Here is a 27,937-nt window from a genome sequence, read left to right as displayed (position 1 = left end):
GAACTCTAAAACAGGGCTGTTATCAGTTAATGAATGTACGTATTTATAATTATATAATTATATATGACTCCTAACTGGATCAAAGTTTGGTATACCCAGCTAAGTTACTAATACTACCACAACATGAGACTTGACTTGCGATAGCTATGTTACAACAGCCATTGTTTGGCAACTCTTGAAATGAAAAAGAAGAAAATTTCTGATTAGAGAAAAGATAGAATGCAGATGGTCGTCGAATCACCTATCTATAATACCTGAAGGGGTTAACTTAGAAATACATATACTAAGACCACTGTCATTGCTGTTTTCCTCTGCTTGACTAATTAGTTCCAGAAGTTCTTCTATCTAGTTACTGAGATATTTTAGCTCCTCGTTTCATGTACCTGCACAGTATTGATCAACACAGGGATATAGATGCAACTTCAAACTAGAAAAACATCATACCGGTGGATTGTGTTTCGGTACGAAAAATGATACAAGACAGGAGAGAAACGGAAGATATGAACCTCAAGCTTTATTTTTCCACATGATTTCTTGGGGAGATTGACGGTTCTGGAAACAGAGATATGATTGTAAGAGAATAAGAAAAAGGTTTCAACAAAAAAGAACATCTGAATACCAAAGGAAGACAAAATTATAAACACCTGTTGAGTTCTTGACAGATCATTCACTGAAGCAGCTCCCATGGGTATATGTGTCCGACCATATTCCTAGACAATCCAAACGGATTAGAAAATAATCTCTGCCCTTACCATTTCCAACCAAGGAACTCATATCAATTATGTTTCTTTTCGAAATGTCATTAAATTCATGTATGTTCTTTGATTAATTTTAAAGGTAATCAGAAGATCTGAGAGATTGCTATACATAATAAGATATATACCTGAGTATTTTTACCAATTGCTGACATAGGAAACTGCATCCCAGAAAAGAAAAAATGATTTTCCATCAATCAGTTCAATGTGAAAATAAGTTCACAGATTCAGATATGTACCTGGCTATTTTGACCAACTGGCAATGATGGATACTGCATTTTACAATGGAAAACAGACATTTATGTTAGAGATTGTTATCTGTATTTGAACAAGTTGGTAAAACTATGGCTTATCGCATTGTACATAAGGTGGTCAATCTCCTTCTACCACAAGATTAGCCATCCAAACAGAAAATAAGCAAACATATTAAAGAGATAGACACCTGAGCAGTATGGTTGGCCCCTGGAGTTGGATACTGCAACTCCAATTGGAAAGAGTAAATATGCATGTTAGAGACCATGTGAGACAACTATATGTATGTAACCAGCATGAAAACGAAACCAACCAGTGAAGAATAAAACGGCTGCTGTAATTGCTGGCCTTGATATTGTTGGTGAACTTGTTGTGGTTGTTGCTGCATCGGCTGTAATTGGGTCTGGGCCTGCTGTATAGTTGGCTTCTGTTGATGCTGTTGCTGTTGTTGTTGCTGGCCCTCATACTGTTGGTGAACTTGTTGTGGTTGTTGCTGCATCGGCTGTAATTGGGTCTGGGGCTGCTGTATAGGTGGCTTCTGTTGATGCTGTCGCTGTTCTTGCTGCTGACCCTGGTAATGTTGGTGAACTTGTTGTGGTTGTTGCTGCATCGGCTGTAGTTGGGTCTGGGGCTGCTGTATAGTTGGCTTCGGTTGATGCTGTTGCTGTTCTTGTTGCTCTCGTTCGAACACTACCATTTCCTCAGGTTTTTCCCACTGAAAAAGTCAAATTATACACATGTTATGGCACATATTGTCGAACTTCATATATACAGGTATTGCCTGTTTAAGGATTATAAATAGCACAACAAACACAAGGAAATATACTTAAAAAGGAACCACGTTTCTCAGTTCTCACCTTGCTTTCACCCGTTACACCGTTGTAATAATATTTAAATCCATCAGGCGAGGTATGCTCGGTCCAGTTACATTTGACAGAAACCACGCTCTGACTTGCTGCAGGTGCAGCTGTTTGCACATAGCTAACTGGTGTCGAAGCAGTGGTACTAACAACTGTTGGAATTGCAGATCCAGCCCACTGATAAAGAAGTAGTACGGAGGAATATTACAAACGGGAGAGAATACTATACACAAGAAGGATAAAAAACTGATGTCTATCAACACTACAGCAGCTGAAAAACCCGGCAGGGCAGACGAAACTGAGAGATTATATACGTACCTCCTGTTTACCAGCTTGGCCATTCTGTGAGAGTGGTAAATTTTGGTTTGGTTGCTGCATGGACTGCACCTGCTGCTGCAGCTGAGAAATTGCTTGCTGAGATGATTGGAATGTTGCTTGTAGGCTCTGAGTTTGCTGTGACAAGAGCTGAGCTAGCTCAGAAGGAGAATTTTGCATCTTTTGTAGCGGTTGCTGCTGGGAACGAGGGGGAAATTGAGCAGTTGCAGAAGACAAAGCTGTTGGTCGTAGATTAATGTTCAATGGAGTTTGAGGACCAGTTGCACGAGTGACATTTTGCTGTGGCGGCAGCTGAGATGTAGGCAACTGGTTGCTAAAACCATAAGGATTCTGCAAGGGTGCCTGGCCCCCACGGAAATTCGTTTGTGGACGGAGGGGGAGATCCTGTGGAGCGTGAAGAGGTTTTTGTAATGTTGATATTTGCTGGCCAGCTGCCCGTTTTTGCTAGAAACAGTTGGAACTCCAAGTTAATCATCACAACATTTTCAGATTTGCGTAACTGGAAAAGTTTAGCTAAATTACCTGTTGCAATGTGGCAGAAGATGAAACTCCAGAGACTGGAAGAGGATTAAGGGGAGGAACACCGTAACCACCCAATGGACCACCCTAACATTATAAATGTCACATATAACAAATCACACATCAGAAGGTCAAATTATTGAAAACAAAAAATTGCCTCAGTAACTGACAAACTGCAAACCAAGGCAATAATATCATTTGACTGCAACACATATCATGGTTGTTGCATTATATGAACAACCACGCAAGCGGTTACTTGTATGAGTCTGTAGATTTAAGATGATGATATATATGATCACCAAGCTGTTCTCACCTGATTTGAAGGCAACGATGCTTGACATGGTCTAGGGGAAAAGTCACTTCCGATACCACGGATCCCAGTGTTACTACGAGGGACTATCTTTGGTGAATTCGGCGGATGCCAAGGATTTGTGTGGCTTACGTCCCCACTAAGGTCACCAAGGTTAGAGGTAGGCCTAACAAATAGAGGTGAGGAGACCAGAGTTAGTCAAAATATATAATTACTTGATGAGCATAATTATGATCTCTTTTCACAATTACCTTGGTCCTGAAGCTTGAAATCGAGGCCCTGAACTAAGTCCAACAGGAGGTGCCATGTCCCTGGAAATAGAAACTACTTGTGGATACGTATAGAAATGTAACTCGGACAGAACAAAGAATAAAGGTATATTACAATTTTCCTGACAAGAGAATTATTATTAATCAAAACATAGTCTTCAAGGCAATACCTTGACTCGCCAGGTTTAGGCCTCTTTGGATCAGCAAACCGAACAATTAGTGGCTGATTGCAACCCTGGGGAAGGGATAGAGGCCAGTAAAGAAAACAGGTCCAAAGGGTTATAATGCGAAAAAGTTAAATACTTATGTGTTTCACAGCTTACTCTCATGGTGTAAATTCCATTGAGACCATCAATAGCTGCCATCGCCGTCTCTTTGCTTAAATATTTAACAAACCCACAACCTACATGAGTGAAAAACAGTATGACCATCTTCGCAACCAGCATGCATCATCAAAGTTATAGAATCTATTAGCAGTGACAAGACATACCACGACTCTGTCTATATTCATCACGCATGAGATAGACATCTTCAACGCGACCAAATTGTAAGAAGATCTGTTAACGAAAAAACAATTCAATGGTTTGTCAAAAAAGTATAGGAAGAACTGATACGAATGAGTTGAATTGAGTAGCCGTTCACATCTTTATTAATTTTATTTAGTAAGAAAAGAATCCTGACAGTCAAACAGTTGGATCCAACTGAAGGAAGAGATTACTCAGTTAGTAAAATGGGTAAGCGCTTGCATTATTGACATAATTTTTCCAGCCACTTACCCTTTAGAATTATCATAAAATCATTAAGAATTAAAGCATCATCAAATTAGAATTATCAGCATTGCAACAAGGGACATAATAATATCGAAATTTAAAACTCTTCCATGTTCGGTTAATCTGCCATAAGTAAGTAACAACTTCAAAAGGTAGGAATATGAGACATACCTCCTCAACTTCTTTTTCAGTAGCTTGCTTGTTTAGTGAACCAACGAAAAGCTTAAACTCTAGCGCACCTTCAGAAGAAGAGAACTAAATCAGTTGAGACTTGAGAATGAGGCAAAGACAACAAAAAAAAAACAAAGATCCGCTTCCTTAAAAATCATAGCATTTCCACATAATCTCAATTCTTGTAAGCTGAAATTAAACAGCGTATGGTCATCACTATAAACACCAGAAAATGACAGCCACATAGATATAATATGTGCGGAAGTTGATTACCAACGCGTTCTTTCTCCCCATCAGCATATCGAACTTGAACAGGACCAGTTCCCTGAAAATCAACAAATTATAAAAGGTGAAACAACCTATATTTTCCTGTTCTTGATAAGAGAAAGCCTCATTTGTAATTACCCCCGGAAGAGTGATCTGATTGTGCAGTGCTCTAATGGCTCTATCCGCATCTTTAGACGTTGCATATTTTACAAAACAACAGCCTGCATTAAATATGATACTTAAGCTGTCTGTTTTGTTCAACTTTTCCCCCTATCAACATCAAGTGGTACTAATAAAAAACTGCATTATAAATGTACAAGCCACACAACCACAATCTTGAAGAAATAACTGGCACTGTTCAAAGCACATAAGTTCCGTAGCAAAGTCATAAGACATGCCCTGACGGCCTCCACTTAGATCATTGGTAAGGTTGTTGGAGATAATAAATTAATGTCTTTTAATGGTGCGTATGGCAATAAAATATTTTGTAAATAGCACAATCGGTATCTACAAATAACGTATCTACAAGAGGGACTTTCAGACAAAGGGTGGCTGATTTTGTACAAACAAGATCCATACATTGGGAAAAAAATCTAGAGAGATGTACAAGTTAATACCAACATATAATTTGACTACATGCCCAAGGTGATTCACCATGTAGAATCACAACCACTGATAAGTAACAGATAATTAAAACAAGAACATATATCACATTTTCGTCACCATACATCAAGCGTTCGAAGACTTCAAAAAATAAACTACAGTTATGAGCAAAATAACCACAATTTATCAGTGTTCACTGAAAATAATTGCAATTCAGAAAAGAATATGCATGCTTCATGTGATACATAATTAGACTCCTATCTGATGCTCGATCCAGGGAGAACAAGTGAAAGTCAAGATATCATTCTGAAAAACTATTCTGAGAAACTAAAACAATCAATTTCCTTCCATGTGTTCGCACCACCAAACATTCCACATGACTGAAGAAAGAGTTGTATGGAATCTACTACATTCAAACTGAGATCAAAATTTTATGTCACCCACAATCAGATGCATTTGTTATGGCACCCACAAAAGTGTAGCAGTTAGAGATACAATAACTTCTTGGAAAGTCAAGAATTAATAAATAACTATGCAACACATACAATCACGCCATTTGGCCCATTCATCATCTAGTAATTCTGCACTCTGATAAAATAAAGACAGAACCAAATGTAATTGTACAAGAGGAAATTCAATATAAAAAGAATAGTTGCAGCAAGCAGAAAGGCTTGGTTGGCAAAAAGGGAGCATACAAAAAAAATATACCATCAAACATCTCTTGCACATAAATAAAGATCAGTAGTGCAAGGAACATACAGAAAGATAAGAGCGACCCAACAAAACATTCATTCATCTAGACGAGATGTGGTATATCATATCACAACCATCCACAAAATAGAGAGAGGGAAGACCATACATAAAAATGATATCTCAGACCATTCAGAGAGAGGGGAAAGAAAAACATTCATTATAGTTCCTCAGGTCATCAACACAGGAAAAGGAAAAGAAAGCATTCATTCTGGCATCAAGCATCCAAAAAGGTAGAAGGAACTCCATCATTAACCAATAGACAGCACATCCAAAAATGGATAAAAATAAACGAAGACGCCAAACATCCAACATAATATAATTAATAAGAATCGGCCAAATCTTGACCCGTATGGGTAGCAAATAAGGTAAACCATCTTTTGAACTACCAGCCTAAGAATACATTCATTCTGTCAAGACCATACACGACATTTCAAATCATGTAAGGGAAGAGTAAAGATATATGCATTCAATAGGAGAGGAAAATAGCGTTGTTCTTTTAACCAACACCCACTATAAAGGCAACAGCAAAACCTCTTTTCAGTTTTCTGTACATTAATTCCAACTCTAAAACACCCTCAATAAAGTCTGCTACACTTTTCAAACACATCTAAAGTTCTAGAATAGACACAAGGAGCACAAACTATTTGCCCAAGGTCAGTACATAAACCCTTTCGTAACAAACTACACAGGTTGCCTTCTTCTGTGACAGAATCGAACACAGATAAGAGAAGACGCTCGTAAGCATATGCAATAATCCCGAAAATGGTTGCAAACAAATGGAGGCCATTGATGAGACTGGGGTTGCTTCCCATCAGTCTTTTCAGGGAGACCTGAAATTTAAAAAAGTATAAATCACGACTATTTCCTAGTAAAATTGAGAGTAACATACCTTGCTGCTGTCCTGTTTTCTTGTCCCTGATCAGAGCAACCTCCAGAACATCTCCATGTTCTTCGAAATAGGGACGGACCTGGAATGTAAAAAAACCAACAGATAGATATGAGAAAAGGTAAAATATCTAGGTACGAAAAGAGTCAGGTGTAAAATATCTCAGCAATGTGCATATAAAGATAGCAAATTAAATAAGTATATCCCAGAGTGACTCACTTCTTCTTCTATAGCTGTCCTTGGTACGGAGCCAACAAAAAGCTTGACTACACTGCTACGATCAGAAACGTCTGCAAATCAAAATTACCGAGCTAAGGATACATACAGTTGATTTCCACAAAATCTACAATGATCTAATCATTGATTCCCGCAAAATCAAGAGATCCTCGGGAACCTTAAAAGACTACAAGAATAAAGACATACAGAAGAAAGAAGAGTGAACTCATTCATACCAGTTCCAGTAAAGCTGCCATGCTCTGAGTTAGGATACCCTCTTTTCTGACCCGAAAGAGGTTGTTGAACCGGCGGTGTAGTCGGTCTAACAGAATAATCAGAATCCATTGCTTTACCTATAAATCTCCTTCCGTCAGGACTCTTTGAAGGCGGAAACTTCACAGGCCCACTAGACCGAAATCCACCTCTGCCAACACCAGCTCCAACAACTGACCGCGTCCCCTCTCCTTCTACGCGACCGTTAGGACCCATGGGACGAAAACCACCAAAACCCATAGGCCGGAAACTACCACCACCATGGCGAGGAGGAGGACCCATGGGCTGCTTAAAATCTACTCTATCAGAAGGACCATTCATCTGACGGAAACCTCCATCTCCGGGGTCATCAAAATCCGTAGGGCTGTCACCTTCCCAGCGTCGACCTCCACCTCTACCCACGGTTCCAATTCGATAATTGCTAGGGCTGCTTCCACGACGACGACGACGTCGACTAAAGTCATCATCATCCTCTTCGAAGCGTGAATCTGGTGGACGAGGCGGACCTCTGGGATGAGATCGGTGGTTATGGTAGGAATCATCGTAGCCGCCACCCTCGTGGCGATCCCTTCGGTGCCTATCCAGCTTGAAGAATTTAGGGGAATTCAGGAAAAAATGGCAAATCCAGGCGAATCAATTGAAGGACTTTTGGAGCCCTAGAATTTGGGATCTGAATGAAATAAAAAGAAGAATATCGAAGCTTAGAATCACAAAATCAAATTTTTTGATTTTTATGGTCAAGTGTGAAGAAACTAACAAACGTACTCTGACCGGTTTAAGTAAAAATAAAAGAAAGGAGTAAAAGCGGTATAGTAGTTATTTGAACCGGTTGATTTTATTGAGCAGCTCAAGTTTCTTGAGAGACCACATGCGCGTCAACAGATGATTGGCTGAGGATTCTTTTTTGTTACTCTTCGTTGCCTTGTCGCGTCTCTCTCTCCCTTTCTGTATTTGGCGATTGGTTCGACGACGAAGGCTGTGAACAAGGGTGATGCTTCTGCTGTTGTTAAGTTGAAGAGCGCTATCAAATTCAACGGCGGAGGTGTGTGTGTTTGACTTTTTTGTTCCGATCTCGATTTTGATGGATTTGCTTGTGTTGGATCGTGTTTGGATGGGGTTATTGTTTGTTGAAATTTAGAATAAGTTGCATGTTACGGCCTCGAGCGTAAGGAATTAGGAATTTAATCAGTTGATTTAGAGGAGAAATTGGTTTTTGAGTTATGAAGCTGATCATAATTAGTTTTGATGAATAGAGTCTGAAATTGGGATGAAGGTTTTGTATCAGAGTCAATCAAACACTAGCTGGCTTAGAGGTACTTTGGGTTGGATTGGTTTGGTTTGATAAGCTATGGGGAAATAAGTTTTTGATTCTGTTCTGTGCTAGAGAGGATGAAGGGATCTCTTGGCAGCGCTATTGACACTCACTTTGGCTCCCTAGCTAGAAGGTTTAGTGAAAGATGAGTGCTGAAGGTGCAAGGCTCAGGATGGCTGGTTAGTTAGTCTAATCTCACCTTTTTAAAATTTCATTGGCTCACATTTTAAAATCTGGTGCTTTTACTCTAAACCATGATCATTGATTTTGCTTGGTTTATCTCTGTGAACATTCGAACTAGTTACTAGAGTTCATGGTCTTAAATGAACAGATATACAAAAGAGCAGGTGAGGCGGCATGTGAAGCTTTGTTGACTAGGTTAAGCGAGCAGAAAGTTTCTCTTTGAAGACAGGTATTGCGATCACGTTGATGAACTGGATTCTTTCTCTTAAGCCTTATTTAAAATATTGGGGATGATAAAATAAAAGGAACTGTTTTTTTTTTGCCCATCCAAAAAAAGACTCATGAAATGGATCTCCCGGTCCTTAGCTGCGAAGTGCATTCTTGCAGCTAGGTTTGATGCGGGAGACTATGGCGTAGTTAAAGGGCTTCACTACAGAGCTTATGTAGGGAGAAGGTTGGAGAGGGAGATGAATACGAGAGTTTTTAGGAATCTGCGTAGATAACAAAACTATTGATGCATACTATGAGCATTTGCACAATTGCACTAGTACAGTATGAAAAACGTGATTTTGTTAAAAGGGTAAGAAGACGCAGGCTTGTTGGCTGCGGCAGACGCAACTCTTGCGACGACCGATGGTAGAAGCGCTTTGATGTTTTCTAACTTGTGTGCATGATACAAGTTTCGGTATTTCTTATGTTCTTTTTGTCGAAATATTATGTATAATTTTTTATGGTTTTATAAAAGTTTGTTGCATAAAATAAACGTATATATTATATCAATGAATTATACATATTTTAAATATTTCGTAAACCCAAAGCTCTCAAATAATCCGAAGATCCAAAGGATTATAATTCATATAAACTATAAACCCAGTGAAACTTTGAGATTAAAGTGTTTTTAAAGGAAACTAAAAAAGATATTGTATAGATATTTTTTGAATATGATGTTAAATGTAAAGATTTTCTAATTATAAAAATAGTTTTAGGTAATTATAAACCAAATTAGTAAATATATTTTAGGAATCTAACTGATTTTTTCATTTTTGTATATATTATTAGGTATATTAAATCGTTTTTTCAAAAATGTTAATATAGATTATTAATCTCAAAGACACATGAGATCTCTAAGCAGGGTTTATTATTTACGTAACTTATTTTTGGCGCTTGCTCTGCTCTGAACCCTTTCCGGGAAACGACCGTCGCTGTTTTCATAGTCATCCATCCATGGCCAGTTCTAGCAAGAAATCGGCCGCGAAAGCTAATTTATTTGGTTTGTTTTCTGTGGCTCTCTCTTATCTGTTTATTTACTAAACCCACCCACCTACATACTTGCCTGTACTTTGATTTTAACTCTAGTTTTTGTTTTTGTTTTCTTTTTTCCTGCTCTTCCTTTCATTTAGGTAAGCGAAACCTTGAAGATGATTTGGAGAACAAACCGACTCTGAAGAGACATAAGGAAACATCCGACGAGAAGGTAACCAGCTAAGATGGTCGGATTTCCCTTCTGAATTTTCTTTACACTAGCTGCTCTAATGGCTACTCTATGTATATGTAACAGGATGAGACAACGGCTGATAGTCTTGAGCAAGCTAATTTAATCTCAGTTAAGGTATAACTTTTGAAGTTTTTTTTTTTAAAACTGTTTGTTAGATATTATGTTGTACTACAAAGTTTATGTTCAATGTCTACTCAATTCAACAGGAGACGACAGTGGATGATGGCATTCTCATTCCCGAGGTACCTTGTTCAGATGAAGGCAACTTATTGTTATTATTGCAATTTTTAAGTCCTTTCAGTCGGTTGTCGTGTTAACAAAGACAACTTGTCTGATAAATTCAGGCAGTTTCCGTAACAAATAATACGCTCTTGCTTCGCCGTCTCTCTCGCAAAGCACAAATACCAGATATGTAAGTATAGGTGCTATTGGCTTTAATTTCCACTGTCCTTCTGAGAGCGTGACTTATACTCCTCCGCCTTTACTACAGCATCTCTTTCTTCAGTGATGTTGGAGACGTTGTTCATGTTCGACTTATAGTAGGCCACCAAGGCAAGCATTGTGGCTATGCCTTTGTCGAGCTTGCTTCTGCTAACGAAGTAAAGATGGTGAGATTAGTTTTGTAGTAATGATTAGAAATGTATTTTTAAGTTGTCATTTTAAAACAAGTAAGCTTACTGATAAAAATCTTTTATATTCTAGGCGCTGGAAAAGAAGTGTGATGAATATCTGCTAGGTCATAAGATTTTACTTTATATGGCTGATTTCAAGAGATCTACATACCTCCTGCCCAAGTAAATTGATTTATTATTGTAACTCTGGTTGTCACTTATCTGCTAGAGTTTTTGATGCCACTACAGTAAGACTAACTCTGTTATTTTTGTTACGTAGGTATTGCATAGAACACGACTCTTGGTAAGGGTTTTTAACTATTTGCCTCTTGATGAGTTTGTTATCATTGGGTCGATTTTGTTGGTATACATGGAGTGATCACTAGCTAGTCATGTTTTTGATATTCCAGGTTTGGAAACTACATTCGAGGAGAAAGCCTTCTTACAGAAGAAGACGTAGGATTTGATGACGTTGAGGTACATGTTCTTATTATCTTCAAAACAACACAAGTCTTCCCACAAAATTCCAAAGATGATTTATTCTGGGGATGAATCTTTAGATGATGCTACTTTTTTTTTTTCTTTTTCTTCTGTATGCAATTTAAATCCTCTTATCCTTATGGTCGTGCTAACACACTTGGCCTTTTAATTTCAGAAAGTACTCGCTGTCGCCAATCTCTCTCCCAACACTAAATTACCAGATATGTAAGTAACACTTTAAAATTTCCACTTTCCTTTTTGGAGCAAGTTTTTCGTGGCTCATATTTTATCCTCCACTTTTGCAGCAAACGTTTATTCAAATATATGGGAGTTGTTAGTGTTCGACTTATTGTGAACAACCAGGGCAAGCATTTGGGCTATGCATTTGTTGAGTTTATTTCTGCTTACCTTGCAAACAAGGTGAGAGCTGTTTTGTATTAATGATGAGAAAAAAAACATAAAAATGAAAAGTATATAAGTAGTCATTTGAAAATTAGTGTACGCTTGCCGACAAAAAAAAAAGAAAATTAGTGTACGCTTATGACAAGTGGTTATTTGAAAGCACTATAGCTGATTAAATCATTTTTACTGTAGGCTCTGAAAAAGAAGAATGGTGAATATTTGCACGGTCATAAGATTTTTCTGATGAGAGAACATGATGAAATTCCTGATTATGTTGAGGTACCTGCTCTTATTATCTTCAAAACATGTCAGCTTAGCGTTTACTAACGCAACCAACTGTTGCCACAAAGTCGAAAGATATGACTTATTCTGCTACTGATGAGGCTACTTTTTGTTTCTATACAATTCAAGTCCTTTTCTCCTTGGAGTCTTGCTAATTTAACTTGGCTGTTAAATTCAGGCAGTTGCTGTAGAAAAAAAGACGATCTTTATCTCCCATTTCTCTCCCCAAACTGATATATCACATATGTAAGTAACACCTTTAATTTCCTCTTTCGCTCTTGGAGCAAGTTTTTCATGACTGACTAATATTCTCCATTTTTGCAGCATCAGTTTCTTCAAAGATGTTGGAGAAGTTGTTCATGTTCGACTTATTGCAGACAACAATGGCAGGCATGTGGGTTATGGCTTTGTTGAGTTTTCTTCTGATAACGAAGCAGAGAAGGTAAGACTAGTTTTATAGTAATGAAGAAATATAGACAAGTAGTTATTTGAAAGTATTGCTGATTAGATGTTTTATGCTGTAGGCGCTGGAAAAGAACGGTGAATATTTGCATGATCGCAAGATTGTTCTTCAAGTGTTACATGCTCCAAACCATCCACCCAAGTAAATTGAATATTTGCATGTCCTTTTCTACTTTTGAGTTGTGCTAACACACTTGGCGGTTAAATTCAGCCATTTGCCGTAACAAAGAAGACGCTCTTTGCTTTCGGTCTCTCTCGCCAGACTAAGTTATCAGATATGTAAGTAGCACCTTAAATTTCCACTTTTGTTTGCGGAGCATTTTTTTAATAGTCTGATATGTGAGTAATATATCTTCTATTTTTACAGCATCAGTTTCTTCGAAGATGTTGGAGAAGTTGTTCGTGTTTGTTGGACATGGGCTACGTCCAATATGCCACTCGGCCCAACAAAACAAGATAATTAAGATTTCGGCCCGACGAAATTGGATGCAAGTCATTAATAATTCGTAAAGGGGCACTCTCGGGAATTCACGATGGAAACCCTAGAAAACCCTCGGTCAACAGTCGCCTATAAAAGGAAGCATCACTTATTAGGATCACCATCCTCACCCCAGGACAAGAGACAGAGAGCAATACTTTGCGTGAAAACCGTTATTGTCTTCTGTATAATTCCTTCTAGCTTCTGAGCTCGTCATTATTGGCTTGTTAGTTCTCCTGTGAACTGACGAGCTCAATCTTGATTCTTGTTAGTGACGACCTCACGATTTTATCGTTAATAAAAGAACCAGCTTCACTCTTTCCCCAAAAATCTTTATTTACTTAGTGTTGTGCAATCCCCGGTACGAACAATTGGCGCCCACCGTGGGGCGAGAGTAGAGCGCTTCTTTTGACGAATCAAGACCGACGGTCCTCACTTCCTCGAAGTTTCAAGACTCATGACGAACCCCAGCGAAGACCTCAACGAAGCAACGGAGCAGCGATGGGGGCGAACGAGAACACGAATTGTCCCCCTGCCGAGCTCCCTGCCGAGCACAACCGAAGGCTCCCTGCCGAGCACAACCTCTACACCAGCGCCCGATACGCCATCAGAACCTCTTGTTGCCACACATGCCCAACATCTCCAAACCGTGGCTCTAGTTTTCACTGATGGTGCCGCCCTCCCAGCTCCCTTGCTTGCTGGACACAGAAACAACCTCGACGATCCATAACGAGACTATCATGGACATACTCGTTAGCCAGGACAGGCGAACAACCGAGCGACTTGACACACTCACTACAACATAAAAAGCTTACCACCACTTTTCACCAAACTCAAGAATGTCGTCAAAATCACGATCGTCGGTCAAACCCTCGATGGTGAAACCAAAATCTCCACTCTTCCCAAATATCTATCGATACCGTCGAAAGCATCACCGTGAGAAGTTCCGACCTCATGACAGGTGTCGCCAAGCTTGCGACAACCAAACTCGACATCAACGCTCAGCTCCACATCCCCTCGATCGGTCTCAAAGCTAGCCGGATCCAGATCGGCAGATTCTCGGTCGCTCCACCCGGTAGAAAACAAGCCGACCCCTGGAGCACTACATGGCCGACCACCAACCTCATCTTCGTCTTGTCGACCTCTCTCGTTTGCAGTCTCTCTCAATTCCATAATAAACACGCCTTCGGTCATCTCTTCGCCGACCTTGATGTTATCCTCCTCAATGGCGCCGCCCTCAGAAACAAAGAGATCACGCCGCCATCCAACGCCGATCTCGGCTGCTCTCCCATGTCGTGCCTCGCTGCGTCCTCCCATCATGAGGTCGGCATCGCTATCATCAGAATCGGCAAACTCTCGGCCGAGCTGCCCGCCGACCTCGATTGCGTCTTCGCCGATCTCAGTCCCATCACGCAAATTCCTGTTCGCATCAATTCCAGCTCGCCGACCCGCATCCTCATTCGCTGAACCACACTCGAATCTGAATCCGGTCACATCGTTCAACCTCGCTACAATGCTGATCCCAGAGTTGAGAGCACACTCCACCCATATCCGAAAAATCGATCTCAAATTGGCGATCAGCAAGCTCCTCTATTCCGCTTGAACCAACCTCGCGACCTCCTACCTCGAGTCCGGCATTGCGCATATGACGAGGTCCTTTCTCAAGATCGTCACGCCGCACTTTGAGGTTATTCCCATCAGATCCGGGTGCTCTCAGCAGGGAGCCGCCGAGCTCCGTCCCGCTCATTACAGGAGACATCCGACAATTCTTCTCAAACGTACCGATCTCATAAGGATCAGCAATGCGGCCTAGAGACTCGCGATCGTGCCGACCTCCCATCATGAGATTAACATCTCCACCAGAATCAGCGTCGATCTCGTGGGAAGTGCTGACCTCCAGGCAGTCAGCGCTGAACTCAAGGCAGCCAGCGCGGACCTCGTGGGCATCCCTCCGCTGATCTCTCTCAATCTCGCCGACCTCCAGCCAGCTGAGAACTTTGATAACTGCTGAGCTTGCCAACGCAGCGCAAACCCGCTCAAAACCAGTGCTTCCTTATCGAAATCGTCGTCATTCTCCTAACCTCCAATGCTAACCTCACGAGGGACGACCTCGGGACCAAGGTGCCAACCTCCAAATTGCCACGCGTCGCCACTACCGATCTCACGGTTAAACTCTAAAACCGTCGTTCTCACCCGGATCTCTCCTCTCGGTCACAATGCCAATCTCAGCAGATCTGGCCGCTCTACAACCTCCGAGACCAGGTCCAATACGAAAAGCATCAGATCTACTGACCTGATCTGAATCGCTCTCGATCGAATCCACTCCAACTCAAACCATCACGCCGCTCATCAAGATGAGAAATTCCGATCTCATACGAAGAGGCAACCTCCGAGAAATCAAAGCATCACCACGGGCGGCCTCGCAAGAGATACCAATCTCACAAGAGGTGCCGATCTCGCGATGACTAAAACCAGCGTTCATGCTTTCACTCTCGACCTCACCATCCCTTTGCCTATCTCACCTCCTGGTCCCAAAGCCGACCTTTATCTCGCTCTCAACAAAGCGAGAATCACACTCATTATACCGATCTCTACTCTCGCTCCTATGAGCCATCTCCACCCATCGAACCTCGAGACCAACCTCGAGAGCGGTCACCGCCTGAGCCGAAATTGGCGCCGACCTCATGATGGCGACGAGCGTGAAGTGGAAAATGAGTGTTACGAGCGTGAGGGTGGATAATGAGATGGAAGGAAACCTCAATCTCTTCCATCTCATTGGCCATCCTCGCCAACCTCAATCTCTCGATCTCGTTCCAAGGAAGATCCGCGTGCAGGCCGCGCTGACCCCCGCTGTAGAGTTCTCTCCGCCCTCGTCGCCCTATGCCGACCTCGAATTTGTTTCTTATGATGCCGACCTCAAAGTCTATGCGCACGCGGCCTGAACCAGGACGACCGCTGACCACCATCAGGTCATCTCGATTGACGGTCAACGGAATCTCCTACCGACCGTCTATCGGCAAAGAAGCAAGGAGCGACGGCTAGATTTTGTTCTTTTGAGACTAAACAAAAAAAAAGAGAGAAGCACAAACACAAAAGTAAAAGGAATAAAGAGAGGGGTCGAACCTCTGACCTCTCTCGTTCATATCGCCCAATATACCTCCAATATATAGCCAACCTCGCCACCTCCAATTATGAGCTGACCTCGGAGTTCACCCAAATGGTTAAACAAGTGCCGACATAGATTGGAGATATGCCGCCCACACAAGGACGACATCTAGGACACCGTACCACGTCCCGCCAACCTCCATTGGCCGACCCCCTCACCCATAGTTCTGATTTCGCCAACTCTGACGCACAAACGCTGACCTTCACCAGTCAATCCCCCCTCCTTGCTCAAAGGACCGATCTCAATCCTGATCACGCGAGACTCCAACTCGCACCGCCCTCCAACCCTAGAGGTGTCGACCTCAATCGCCAGCCGATCTGTATTTTTGTCATCGCCACACAACCATGTACCGGACATGTATCGATCGAGAATAGGCGATTCGCCGACCTCAACAAATGATTTACCGACCATATGTGCATCGCCTCCGATCCGACTACATGTGATGGCGACACCCTTGTTAGCGCCTCCCTCCCCCTCGCCGCCTTCACGTAGATTAACAGGACCCAAATCTGCGAAGTCTCGGTCACGCCGCCCTCCAGCTCGTCTAACACCAGCATGGACGACTTCGTGGGAAGTCTAGCCAAGCTCGCGGCAACTAAACCCAGCCTGCCGACCTCTCAACAAGTCTCTTTCAATAGCGGCGACACTACCAGTTGCACGCAAACCCATCATTTCTTGATCCTTCTCAACGGCGACCTCGCCCAAACCACTATGCTACCCTGTGATATCTCCAATATCGCGAGAAACGACCTCAGTAGCTCTGATCTTCCTAACATTCATACTTGGCGACCTGGCAAACAATTGACCTTTCAAACTTATCTATGTTATCGACCTACCAAGCTCGTCTCTACTATCGAACTCGTCACTGGCGCTAAATTTCGAAACTTGTCTCTGCTACCTGCAAGCCGATCATCAATCCAACGACAAACAACCCACGTAGGAGTCGGGTTCACCTCGAAATCGACGACCAACTCGCAGCTCAGCATCAAAGATCAACGGTGAGTTAAACATCATAATATCATTAGCTAAAAAAAAAAAAAAAAAAAAAAAAAAAAAAAAAAGAACGCTCGACATACCGAGCTCATCTATTCTTCAAAATAAGATATTTGCAACAACAAAAAAGTTACACTCGCAAGAGTACACTTAGTCAAATAAGCTCTCTCGAACGAGTCCGTCTTAACGAGTGTCCAGCTTCTACATCGTCACCCTGGCCAGGTGTACGATTTAAAACGCGTTCCACATGGATGCAGCGGTGAAATAATCCGCACAAAAAAAAGCCGAGCCCAGTCTCGCATTCAGCTAGCAGGCGGTCAAGTTTGAATAAGCCAAGTTCTTACTTGCACACTCTTGCCGACCTCGTGGCACCCACAGGGTAAGCCGGACACCAGGGCCGCACCTAAAAGGTATGACGAGCTCATCTCAACTACCAACCTAAAACTTGGTATTCGAAACACGTAACAGGGTAAGCCGAGAGACGTCTCGCCCCGTAGAATACATCTCGAAACCAAGCAAAAAGCCGAGCAAGTCTCGCACTAGCTTAAGGGCGTCTGAACTAATAAGCCAAGCTCCGGCTTGCAAGTTCTTGCCAACCCCAAACACCCACAGGATAAGCCGGACAGAAAATCCGCACCTAAAGGTACGGCGAGTCTGTCTCGCCTACCACTTTACTTTGGTAGATCATAAAACCGAGTTGCATATGAAACATAAGCTCGCTCCCTCACGGCAACGTCATCGCGCTCAACGCTCTCGCTCAACGCACTCGCGTTTGACGCCCTCATGCTCGACGACGCTATCATGCTCGACGACGCTCTAACACTCGACGACGCGCTCTCGTTCAACGCCCTCACGTTTGATGCCTTCATGCTTGCTGACGCTCTCACGCTCGAAGACTCTCTCTCGCTCAACGCCCTCGCGTTCGATGCTCTCGCACTCAACTCCCTTGCGTTCAACACCTTCGCTCAACGCTCACGTTCGACGACGCTCTCATGCTCGACGACGCTCTCTCGCTCAACGCCCTCGCGTTTGACGCCCTTGCAATCAACACCCTTGCGTTCAATGCCTTCTCTCAACGCTCACGCTCGACGACTCTCTCATGCTCAATACTCTCGTGCTCAACGAATGCTCTCGCCCTAAACGCCCTAAAGTTTGAAGACCTTGCGTCAACGCCCTCGCGTTCAACGCCCTCGTGTTCAACGCCCTCGCGCTCGCCTACCTCACGCTTGCCGCTCTCACGTTAGACGCCCTCACGCTCGTCGCACTCACGTTCGTCGCTCTTGCGCTTTCCTTCCATCTCATTTTCCACTTCCATTCATGGTGGCGACTCTACTCTTGTCTTCAGTGGAGACCTACTCTCTTATTCTCGGTGGAGACCTCCACTCATTCTCGGTGGAGACCTCAACTTTCGATGGCGACATTCACTCTTCTACCTGGTGCCGACCTGCATTCTCAAGTTTGATGTCGATCTCCACTCTCCAGCTTGGCGCTGACCTCACAACCTTCTCCCGCGCTCTCTTAAGTGCCATCCTCAAGTTGACGATCAAATCTCTCCTTGTCGCTCCCATGAGAAGACGTGGGACGCAAGCGCACAACATGAACACCAATCTCATCTCGTCGATCTGACAATTTCTATCTAGCGCACAATTGCCGATCTTCGTTCGCTGATCTCTCCTCACTCGCAAGATCAACATTTTCTTGCCGATCTCCTTCCTTGCACGTAGAACCAACCTCAGAATCATTCTCGATCGCGTGAGATCCGAACTCAATTCGCCGATCTCATCCGACGATCTCATATGCCGATCTCATCCGCCGATCTCATTCGCCAACCTCAAACTCACTCTCGGTGGCGACCTCAAACTTACTCGCCGACCTCATTCTCAATCTCAATCTCGCCGACCTCAGTCTCACTCTCGGTGGCGACCTCAATCTCACTTTCTCGCTCGCCGACCTCAATCTCGGTGGCGACCTCATTCTCAATCTCGCTGATCTAAATCTCACTCTCGCCGAGCTCACCGCCGAGCTCATTACCTTCACTCATCTCGCCGAGCTCACCGCCGAGACCTAAATCTCACTCTCGCCGAGCTCACCGCCGAGCTCATTACCTCCGCTCATCTTGCCGAGCTCACCGCCGAGCTCACCGCCGAGCTCATTACCTTCGCTCATCTCTCCAAGCTCACCGCCGAGCTCATTACCTCCGCTCATCTCGCCGAGCTCACCGCCGAGCTCATTACTACTGCTCAACTCATTACCGCCGCTCAACTCATCTCGGTTTCTCTCAAAACCTATCTCAATCGGCCGATCTTCGATCCCCCTGGAATCATTAAATCTGTCGATCTCACCTAGATCACTCTCTCGTGCGGCGATCCTCGATGACGCCCAGCAAGATCGATCGAACCCGCTCAAAGTCAAGTTATCACGGTGACCCCTGTCCGATTCCACATCATCAGCGCCGTGCCGATCTCCAACTGTGGAGTCTCGCCGATCACCGATCATCAGCAATCTCACAAGCAACCCGAGACGATCTGTGCCGAGCAGGCATATTAACAGAATTCAAGCACGTCCGCTGATCGCAGAAAAACTGACGCTCTCCGGACTAAGGGGGGGACTATTGTTGGACATGGGCTACGCCCAATATGCCACTCGGCCCAACAAAACAAGCTAATTAAGATTTCGGCCCGACGAAATTGGATGCAAGTCATTAATAATTCGTAAAGGGGCACTCTCGGGAATTCATGATGGAAACCCTAGAAAACCCTCGGTCAACAGTCGCCTATAAAAGGAAGCATCACTTATTAGGATCACCATCCTCACCCGAGGACAAGAGACAGAGAGCAATACTTTGCGTGAAAACCGTTATTGTCTTCTGTATAATTCCTTCTAGCTTCTGAGCTCGTCATTATTGGCTTGTTAGTTCTCCTGTGAACTGACGAGCTCAATCTTGATTCTTGTTAGTGACGACCTCACGATTTTATCGTTAATAAAAGAACCAGCTTCACTCTTTCCCCAAAAATCTTTATTTACTTAGTGTTGTGCAATCCCCGGTACGAACAGTGTTCGACTTCTTGTAGACCACATGGGTGAGCATGTGGGCTGTGGGTTTATTGAGTTTGCTTCTGCTGAGGAAGCAGAGAATGTGAGAGTAGTTTAATATAATGATGAAAAAAAGTCATTATACCTATGATGAAAATTATACAAGTAGTTATTTGAAAGTACGGTTTCTGATTTAACCTTTTATTACCGCAGGCTGTTGAAAAGAAGAAGGGTGTACCTTTGCGCTACTTGAAGATTTCTCTTCAACTGGCAGAGATAGCAGCTCCATACCCTCTCCCACCCAAGTAAATTGATTTCCCACAAGGAGATTTGTTTGTCTAAGTTAATTATTGCTATAGTTTTGATGTCATTACAGAATAATTAAAGCTATTTATTTTTGTTAATTAGGTACGACCTTGTAGAGAAGCTTTGGTAAGGGATTTAACTATTTTCATTTTTGAGTTTTATTATCAAGAGCACATTGGGTGAAGTTTTTGGTATACATGGAGAGATCACAAGAGTCTTTGATATACAGGTATGAAGACAAACTTCGAGGAGGAAGCCTTGATTTGGCGACCAAACCTAAACTGAAGAAACCGGAGGTAGCTGAGTTCTGCGGTAGGAAGATTATCTTCTCTTACGACTGATGGTAGAAGCGCGTGTTTTCTAACTTGTCTGATATTAAATTATGTAAATTCTTTTATCTATACTAGTATTTTTGTAGCAACTTTTGACAAAAAAAAATCATTTTGGAAACAATTAGCATTCAATGCATTAACTTTAATATTAGTTACCAAAAAATTCAAAATTAATTATAGATAAGATTTAAAAAAATAAAAAAATCTTTCTACCTCATTCAAACATAAATATATGATTTCCTTTTATTTTTATTTGAATTGATATTTAAATTATCTTGAATTATTCTATAATACATTTAGTTAATAAAAATTGTGATTGTTTCCTGCATATGACGTATATAAAATTTTTAAAACGGACATATATTACTCAATAGATGAATTAAAACATACGAGTACAATATCCCACATCGTCTAAAAAATTGGACAATGGTTCAGAGTCATACTATAAAAGAGACCAAAATGATTCCGAATACAAATGAGTATAAAGCTTGATTTATCATGCATTCAAACTTTAAAAATTTTTATTTGGTTTATTCTGGTTCTTTATTTTAAATATTTTTAAAAGGTTAAATATGATAAATGTTTAAAACTTTTAAAAAGTTAAATATGATAAATATTTAAAACTTTTAAAAAGTTAAATATGATAAATATTATACCATAGATACACAATAAATATTAAAAAATAAGATGATATAGTTTGAGTTAAAATATCTCGAGACAGGTTTATATAGCAGGACGAGTTTTATCGATATTTATATAAATTAAAAAATATCATTAATTCGGTGTTACACGGATAAAACATCATTTCATTATTTTGTTAACATTGTCGGTATCAGAGAATAGACATATCTAATTAAATTGATTAAATAAATATTATGTAAAAATAAACTATATTGCGGTATTATATGGTTTAAACCATAAAACTAACAATTATTATAAAATTATAACATATTTAACCAACAAATACAACTTATAATTTAAATATTTTAGTTATAAATAATTTTGCTTTACATTTAATGCATTGACTTTAATATTAGTTACCAAAACCTCAAAATTAATTATAGGTAAGATTTTTAAAAATAAGGAAATCTTTCTACCTCATTCAAACATAAATATATGATTCTCTTTCATTTTTATTTGAATTTATATTTAAATTATCTTGAATTATTCTATAATATATTTAGTTAATAAAAATTGTGATTTTTTCTGCAAATGATGTAATACAAAATTTTAAAAACGAACATATATTACTTAATAGATGAATAAAAAATACAGGTACAAAATCCAACATCCTCTAAAAAAAATTGGACAATGGTTTAGAGTTATACTATAAAAGAGACCAAAATAATTCTGAATATAAATGAGTAGAAACCTTGATTTATCAGGCATTCAAACTTTAAAAACTTTTATTTGGCTTATTCCAGTTCTTTATTTTAAAGATTTTTAAAAGGTTAAATATGAAAAATATTTAAAACTTTTAAAAAGTTAAATATGATAAATATTATACCGTATATATACAATATATATTAAAAATTAAGATGATATAATGTGAGTTAAAATATCTCGGGACGGGGTTATATAGTGGGACGGATTTTATCGATATTTATAAAAATTAAAAAATATCATTAATTCGGTGTTATACGGGTAAACATCATTTCATTATTTTGTTAACATTGTCAGTATCAGAAAATAGACATATCTAATTAAATTGATTAAATAAATATTATCTAAAAAATAAATTATGTTGCGGTATTATATTGTTTATTTAACAATTATTATATAATTATAACATATTTAACCAACAAATACAACTTATAATTTAAATATTTTATTTATAGATAATTTTGCCCCACGGTGTACCGCGGATCCTAATCTTAATCTTGTACTAATGTAAATTAACATCTCTAAAGTACATGTGAGAGAACAGTAATTGTATTTTTAAAAAATCTAAATAAAAAAGGTTATTTAAAAAAACCATTTGTATCCTTTACTTCTAATTTTCCCTAATAGAAAACCCATTTAAAAACTCCACATACGTAAAAGATTGGTAAGACTAAGAGTATGTATAAATGAAAATTAAATTTAAAAGGTCACTCAACTAAAAAGATCTTTAATATATATATATATATTGTGACTATTAGTATTAATTAAGGTAATCCAATAACTCACTAAAAGTAAAAAAGATGAATACTTTTGTTAGATACATATTAAATATTATTGTTTATACAAGATTTTAAGTATATAACCATCAAATGGTTGCTTCTTCAGATCCTTGAGAGTTCGAGAGAAAAATAAACATGCGTAGGTGGTCACTTGAGACATTTCTATGATGTTTTTCTCAATTCTTACGACGCTCAATTCATAAGGCTATTTGAATTTGAGGGAAATGGTTGGTTTATCTTTGTGAATCTCTTTCTCTTTGATTTAAATATTTTTTTCCGATGATTTTTGTATGTAAAATAAATCTTTCAAAAGGTATGACTTGGGTTTAGTCCCTAAAACTGTAATAAGGTTGACACATGTTGTAACCATTGCTGTTCCGTCGCCGTACGGTGGTAAACATATAAACAAGGCCAATGCTAACGTAAGCCTCGTCTCTCTTTAAACTTTTATTATTCAGCCGCAGGCGATACGATACGAAACTAAACGCGGCGTTTAGAAGCGTTTCTTGATTTGGGGTACGACGCAATACTCTTTTCTCTTTTAATCAGTTGATTTCCTAATTTAGTTCTTTCACCATGTTCCTTTGGGTTTTTTTTTTTTTTGTTTTTGTTTTGAACATTGAAGCGTGGCTCTTAGCTTCTGAGATCTCCGGCGAAGATTAAAAAAAAAAAAGCTCTTCGGCTACTGGCAGGTATTTCAATTTCTCGATTTATATCCCATCAATCTCCTATGGGAATGGGAGTTTTGTAAACCCTAAAATCCAGTTTTTTTGAACCCGTCTCTCTCTCATTTCACAAGTAGCTCCCTTCTCTCTATCCACTGATTCTAGCGTTCTGCATCAGTGTCTTCATCTCTTCGTTATCATTTCTGTTTCTTGTTTGTGATTGCCCCCAATCCGTCTCTGCCGTTTGCTCATTTCGTTTTACTCTGGTTTTTAGGTTTCGAGCTCACTCTGCTAGAAAACCCTAAAATTTGATGTTTTAAACTTCCCCTGGCGAATTTGAAATCAGAGTATCAAGGTACGTTTGTTAAATTGGCGCTCGTCTTTTTTAGTGGCGCACATTTTTCTAGGTTGATTTGGAGGAATTTGTGATATACGGGGGGTTGATTTTTCAGGTGAGAAGCTTAGAGGTAGCTTTTGTTAATTCCGCGTTCAAATTTTGAGTCTTTTAGATAAGTGTTACATTGGAGTTGAGATTGGGGTGTAAGCAATAAGAAGATAGATATGGATGGTAAAGGGAGGAAATCTGCTTCCAAGAGAGGATCCAAGATTTTTCAGTTTGAGGATGATGCTGATGATGATGAACCTATCGGATCTCTTTTAGAGGTTATGAAGCATAAAACTTCCAAGAAGAATAAGGTTGAGACAGAAAGTACTGGTAAACGGAGGCATAAACAGGCTGTGGAGAAGAAACTGAGTGCTTTGGACAAGGTTTCTGAAGATATGAATGACACCTTAGCCAGTTTTAGGAAGAGATTGAAGGGCACCAAGAAAGGTGTTGGATCAGGAACCCGGGTTCCTCCTATTGATACTGTAACAAATGCGGATTTGAACCTGATTGAGGAAGGCAACACAAATGAGGTGCAGAGTTTGTTACTTGGGGAAGGTTTGAATAACATATCTGTCAAGAAGATGGTTGATTCAACAGTAGAATGTCAAACTCATAGGACTCTCTTAGATTCCGGCACGAGTAATAAAAGAGTGGATTGCATCTCGGAAAACGGTGCTTCTAGTTCTATTCAAAAGTGTGCTTCAGAAACTGGAACCCTCCTGCATAAAATTTATGGTAAGGATGAGGCAGCCTCTCCTGATCATGAAAAAGTAGACATACCTATGACAGTATCCAGCAATAAGGAAGCAAATGTCGTTCATCATATTACAGATGAGGAATCCGAAAGGCCATTGTCGGAGAAGGCTGTGGAGCTATCCAGGGTGTCTGTTCCCATGACAGATGTCCATGGCGAAGTTTATTCTCCTACTGATAGAAAAGAAGTTGCAGTTATTGCTCCTGATCAGCACAGACACTTGAGAGAGCCAGCTTCAGAGTCTGGTTATTCGCGAGAGAAAAATTTAGTTATGTGTGATTGTGGCATCCAAGTTAATGTGGAGGATCATTCCTTTGAGTCTAATACTCAGGTTACTCTTTGTCATAAGTGCAAGTATTCTTCACATCATAATGCTCCTAATGGAAGTGGTATTCAACTTAATACTCTAGAAGATGGAACTGCTGAAGCTTCTCCGATTTCTGTAACTCCCTGTGAAGATGAAAATTTCGGCGGTGATGCAGTTTCTTTACCTAATTCTGGGAAGCAATCTACCTTGCAACGCCCAGAGCGTATTGCTAGGAAGCGTAAGCTTGGAAACATGGTGTATGAAGGAGTCATGAATTGGGAGAATGAGCAAGGCTTTCTTGATTCTCAAAGTGACAGGTCCTTTAAAGGAAGCGACAAGTGTGATTTTGTTCCATCTATTCCCAAGGAAACTGAAATTGGTATAGCAGCTGCGGTGACAGCTGGACTTAAAGCCCAGTCAGTAAGTCCAATTGAGAAAATTATACTTAAAGAGGTGTTGAAGCGCAAAGGTAGCCATCAGGAGTACCTAGTTTGCAGGTTAGTTTCCTTTTTCGTAGCTGTATGTATTCAAATACATGGTTTCAGTGTTTCATATTTTGTTTAGATTGTATTTTTCTTATGATCTCATAAGAAGAGTGTACCTTAAGATGTCAATCCCGTTTTCACTTTCTTTATTTGTTGGAAATCTTGAATACTTACTTTACTGTATTGTTGCAATGAAATTCAAGAATTTTTTAAAGTTATTCTATTTTATTTTTCATTCATCCTCTTAAAGACCTTAACCCCCCTTACTTTGATTTATTAGAACTGATATATGTTGTTATACAGGAATTATATCTTAGGCCTATGGAGTAAAAATGTCACTCGAATCTTACCTGTCACTGAGTGTGGTGTTACTGGTGGCCCTCCTGAGAGTGAATTGCCATCAGCTTCCCTTATCAGAGAAGTCTATAAGTTTCTTGATCAGAGAGTAAGTCTGTGATGTTGCTTTATTTATGTTGTTCTATCCTGTCTCCTATTAATTCGTGATGCTTAACTTTTTTCTTTACTTTCTTTTCAATTTGTAAGCATAATTGTAAAGTGCTGGTTTCTGATAGACCACATGTGAAATGGTATTTTTTTGACAGGGTTATATAAATGCGGGAATTTCATCTGTGAAGGGGAAAGAGGGATCTTCGACAAATCATGACTATGATCTCCTCCAAGGGAAAAAGCGTGAAGAAAATTATATGGCTTCTGTGGCAGACTCTGAAGAGGGAGTTGCTTTTATCCTTGGTCAGGTCAAAGCCGTTGAATCGACTAGTGAGGATAAGAAATGTGCTCTCCAAAATGATGAAAGGGACCTGGTAGGATGTGCGACCTCGGAAATGTTGGGATCTACCAGCAAAACATGCGAGGAAGACATAGTTGATGATTGCAAACATTCTGTGAGCATAAATGCTTTACAGGATGGTACTGCATCTAAGGTTGAAAAGCATCCTGAAACACTTTCAGTAGCGAAACCTGCTTTGTCTAGCACACTCTCGTCTGCAAACAGTAATCAAACGAGAGGAAGGGACTGGGTTCAATGTGAGGTTAGAGATGAGAAGAAAATTATAGTAATTGGGGCTGGTCCTGCTGGATTAACAGCAGCACGTCATTTACAGCGCCAGGGGTTTTCTGTCACCGTTCTTGAGGCAAGGAGTAGAGTAGGTGGTCGTGTATATACAGACCGGTCATCTCTTTCAGTTCCTGTGGATCTTGGGGCTAGTATAATTACAGGTATTGAGGCTGATGTGCCATCGGAGAGAATGCCAGATCCTTCGGTATTGGTCTGTAACCAGTTAGGTCTGGAGTTGAGCGTGTTGCATGGATTCTGTCCTCTTTATGATACTGTAACAGGGGAAAAGGTTCCTGCAGAATTAGATGATGCTCTACAAGCAGAGTTCAACAGTCTAATTGATGATGTGGATTTGCTTGTTGAGGAAATAGGCAAGGAAAGAGCAGATAAATTGTCCCTCGAGGATGGTTTAGAATTTGGCCTTCAACGGCTGAGAATGCCACATGACAAGGTGAACATTGAAAAAATTGGGCTTGTCAATTCAACTGATTCTTCCTGCTCAAAAACTGATGCCTGTTTGAAAGATGATATTTTGAATCCTTTGGAGCGAAGAGTTATGAATTGGCATTTTGCTCACACAGAATATGGTTGCGCTGCTGTTCTCAAGGAAGTTTCGCTTCCTCACTGGAATCAAGATGAGTTTTATGGCGGATTTGGAGGGCCACATGCTATGATTAAGGGTGGCTATAGCCGAGTTGTTGAGTCGCTTGCAGAAGGACTTGACATTCATTTGAACAAAATAGTTTCTGAGGTATCTTACGCTTCTGATGTATCTGCCGTGCATAACAGCAAGCATAAAGTCCGAGTTAGTACATCAAATGGCTGTGAGTATTTTGGAGATGCTGTTCTGGTTACTGTTCCTCTTGGATGCTTGAAAGCAGAAACTATTAAGTTTTCACCATCCTTGCCGGATTGGAAATATTCATCGATCAAACAACTTGGTTTTGGAGTTCTAAATAAAGTTGTGTTGGAGTTCCCAAAGGTATTTTGGGATGATAGTGTTGATTATTTTGGGGCAACGGCTGAGGAAACAGATCTAAGAGGTGAGTGCTTTATGTTTTGGAATGTCAAAAAAACTGTTGGTGCTCCTGTCCTGATAGCTTTGGTGGTTGGGAAGGCTGCTTTTGAATATACAAACAAGAGTAAGTCTGAGCACGTGAACCATGCAATGATGGTACTTCGTAAGCTTTTTGGTGGGGATCTGGTTCCGGATCCTGTTGCCTCGGTTGTTACTGACTGGGGCACTGATCCTTACAGTTATGGTGCCTACTCATATGTTGCTATTGGTGCTTCTGGTGAAGATTATGATGTATTGGGAAGGCCTGT

The 27,937-nt window shown here is 40.6% G+C and overlaps 3 protein-coding genes and 1 long non-coding RNA gene across 9 annotated transcripts in view; 3 read left to right on the top strand and 1 right to left on the bottom strand.

Annotated features, from left to right (window-relative positions):
• Positions 20 to 7,997, bottom strand: LOC104731990 (flowering time control protein FCA-like). Its single transcript, XM_010451513.2, has 21 exons — positions 7,204 to 7,997; positions 6,971 to 7,041; positions 6,755 to 6,833; positions 4,648 to 4,730; positions 4,516 to 4,567; positions 4,243 to 4,310; positions 3,792 to 3,858; positions 3,625 to 3,704; positions 3,472 to 3,536; positions 3,284 to 3,343; positions 3,036 to 3,198; positions 2,726 to 2,809; positions 2,186 to 2,647; positions 1,865 to 2,044; positions 1,321 to 1,722; positions 1,198 to 1,230; positions 995 to 1,027; positions 884 to 916; positions 645 to 710; positions 507 to 552; positions 20 to 383 (listed from the first exon to the last, which is right to left on the bottom strand). Exons 1-20 carry the CDS (start codon positions 7,559 to 7,561, stop codon positions 508 to 510), a joined length of 2,484 nt encoding a protein of 827 aa, XP_010449815.1. The 5' UTR covers positions 7,562 to 7,997; the 3' UTR covers positions 20 to 383; position 507.
• Positions 8,104 to 9,693, top strand: LOC104731989. Its single transcript, XR_758704.2, has 4 exons — positions 8,104 to 8,282; positions 8,625 to 8,731; positions 8,884 to 8,964; positions 9,073 to 9,693. It is a non-coding gene; the product is annotated as an uncharacterized LOC104731989 (long non-coding RNA).
• LOC104731988 (nucleolin-like) lies at positions 9,769 to 13,243 on the top strand. Its single transcript, XM_010451512.1, has 17 exons — positions 9,769 to 10,005; positions 10,136 to 10,209; positions 10,294 to 10,344; positions 10,437 to 10,472; positions 10,575 to 10,642; positions 10,721 to 10,838; positions 10,933 to 11,024; positions 11,122 to 11,145; positions 11,252 to 11,318; positions 11,497 to 11,546; positions 11,627 to 11,741; positions 11,916 to 12,002; positions 12,184 to 12,251; positions 12,330 to 12,447; positions 12,530 to 12,609; positions 12,679 to 12,746; positions 12,835 to 13,243. The coding sequence occupies exons 1-16, from the start codon at positions 9,960 to 9,962 to the stop codon at positions 12,689 to 12,691; spliced, it is 1,107 nt and encodes a 368-aa protein (XP_010449814.1). The 5' UTR covers positions 9,769 to 9,959; the 3' UTR covers positions 12,692 to 12,746; positions 12,835 to 13,243.
• Positions 23,361 to 27,937, top strand: part of LOC104731987 (lysine-specific histone demethylase 1 homolog 3) — a 9,943-nt gene continuing 5,366 nt past the window's right edge. For 4 of the 6 annotated variants that reach the window (XM_010451511.2, XM_010451508.2, XM_010451507.2 and 1 more), the window contains exons 1-5: positions 23,493 to 23,629; positions 23,877 to 23,957; positions 24,055 to 25,548; positions 25,840 to 25,981; positions 26,139 to 26,822. In XM_010451511.2, coding sequence (XP_010449813.1) covers positions 24,164 to 25,548; positions 25,840 to 25,981; positions 26,139 to 26,822 — 2,211 coding nt within the window. In that variant the 5' untranslated portion in view covers positions 23,493 to 23,629; positions 23,877 to 23,957; positions 24,055 to 24,163. Of the gene's footprint in view, positions 23,454 to 23,492; positions 23,630 to 23,876; positions 23,958 to 24,054; positions 25,549 to 25,839; positions 25,982 to 26,138; positions 27,932 to 27,937 lie in introns of those variants that run through there. The other 2 variants (XM_010451510.2, XM_019234037.1) reach the window with 2 other exon arrangements.

This window comes from Camelina sativa, chromosome 12 (genome assembly GCF_000633955.1).
Source record: "Camelina sativa cultivar DH55 chromosome 12, Cs, whole genome shotgun sequence".
NCBI lineage: Eukaryota > Viridiplantae > Streptophyta > Magnoliopsida > Brassicales > Brassicaceae > Camelina > Camelina sativa.
Note: the sequence above shows the minus strand (reverse complement) of the source record. Positions and strands in the feature narration are given on the sequence as shown.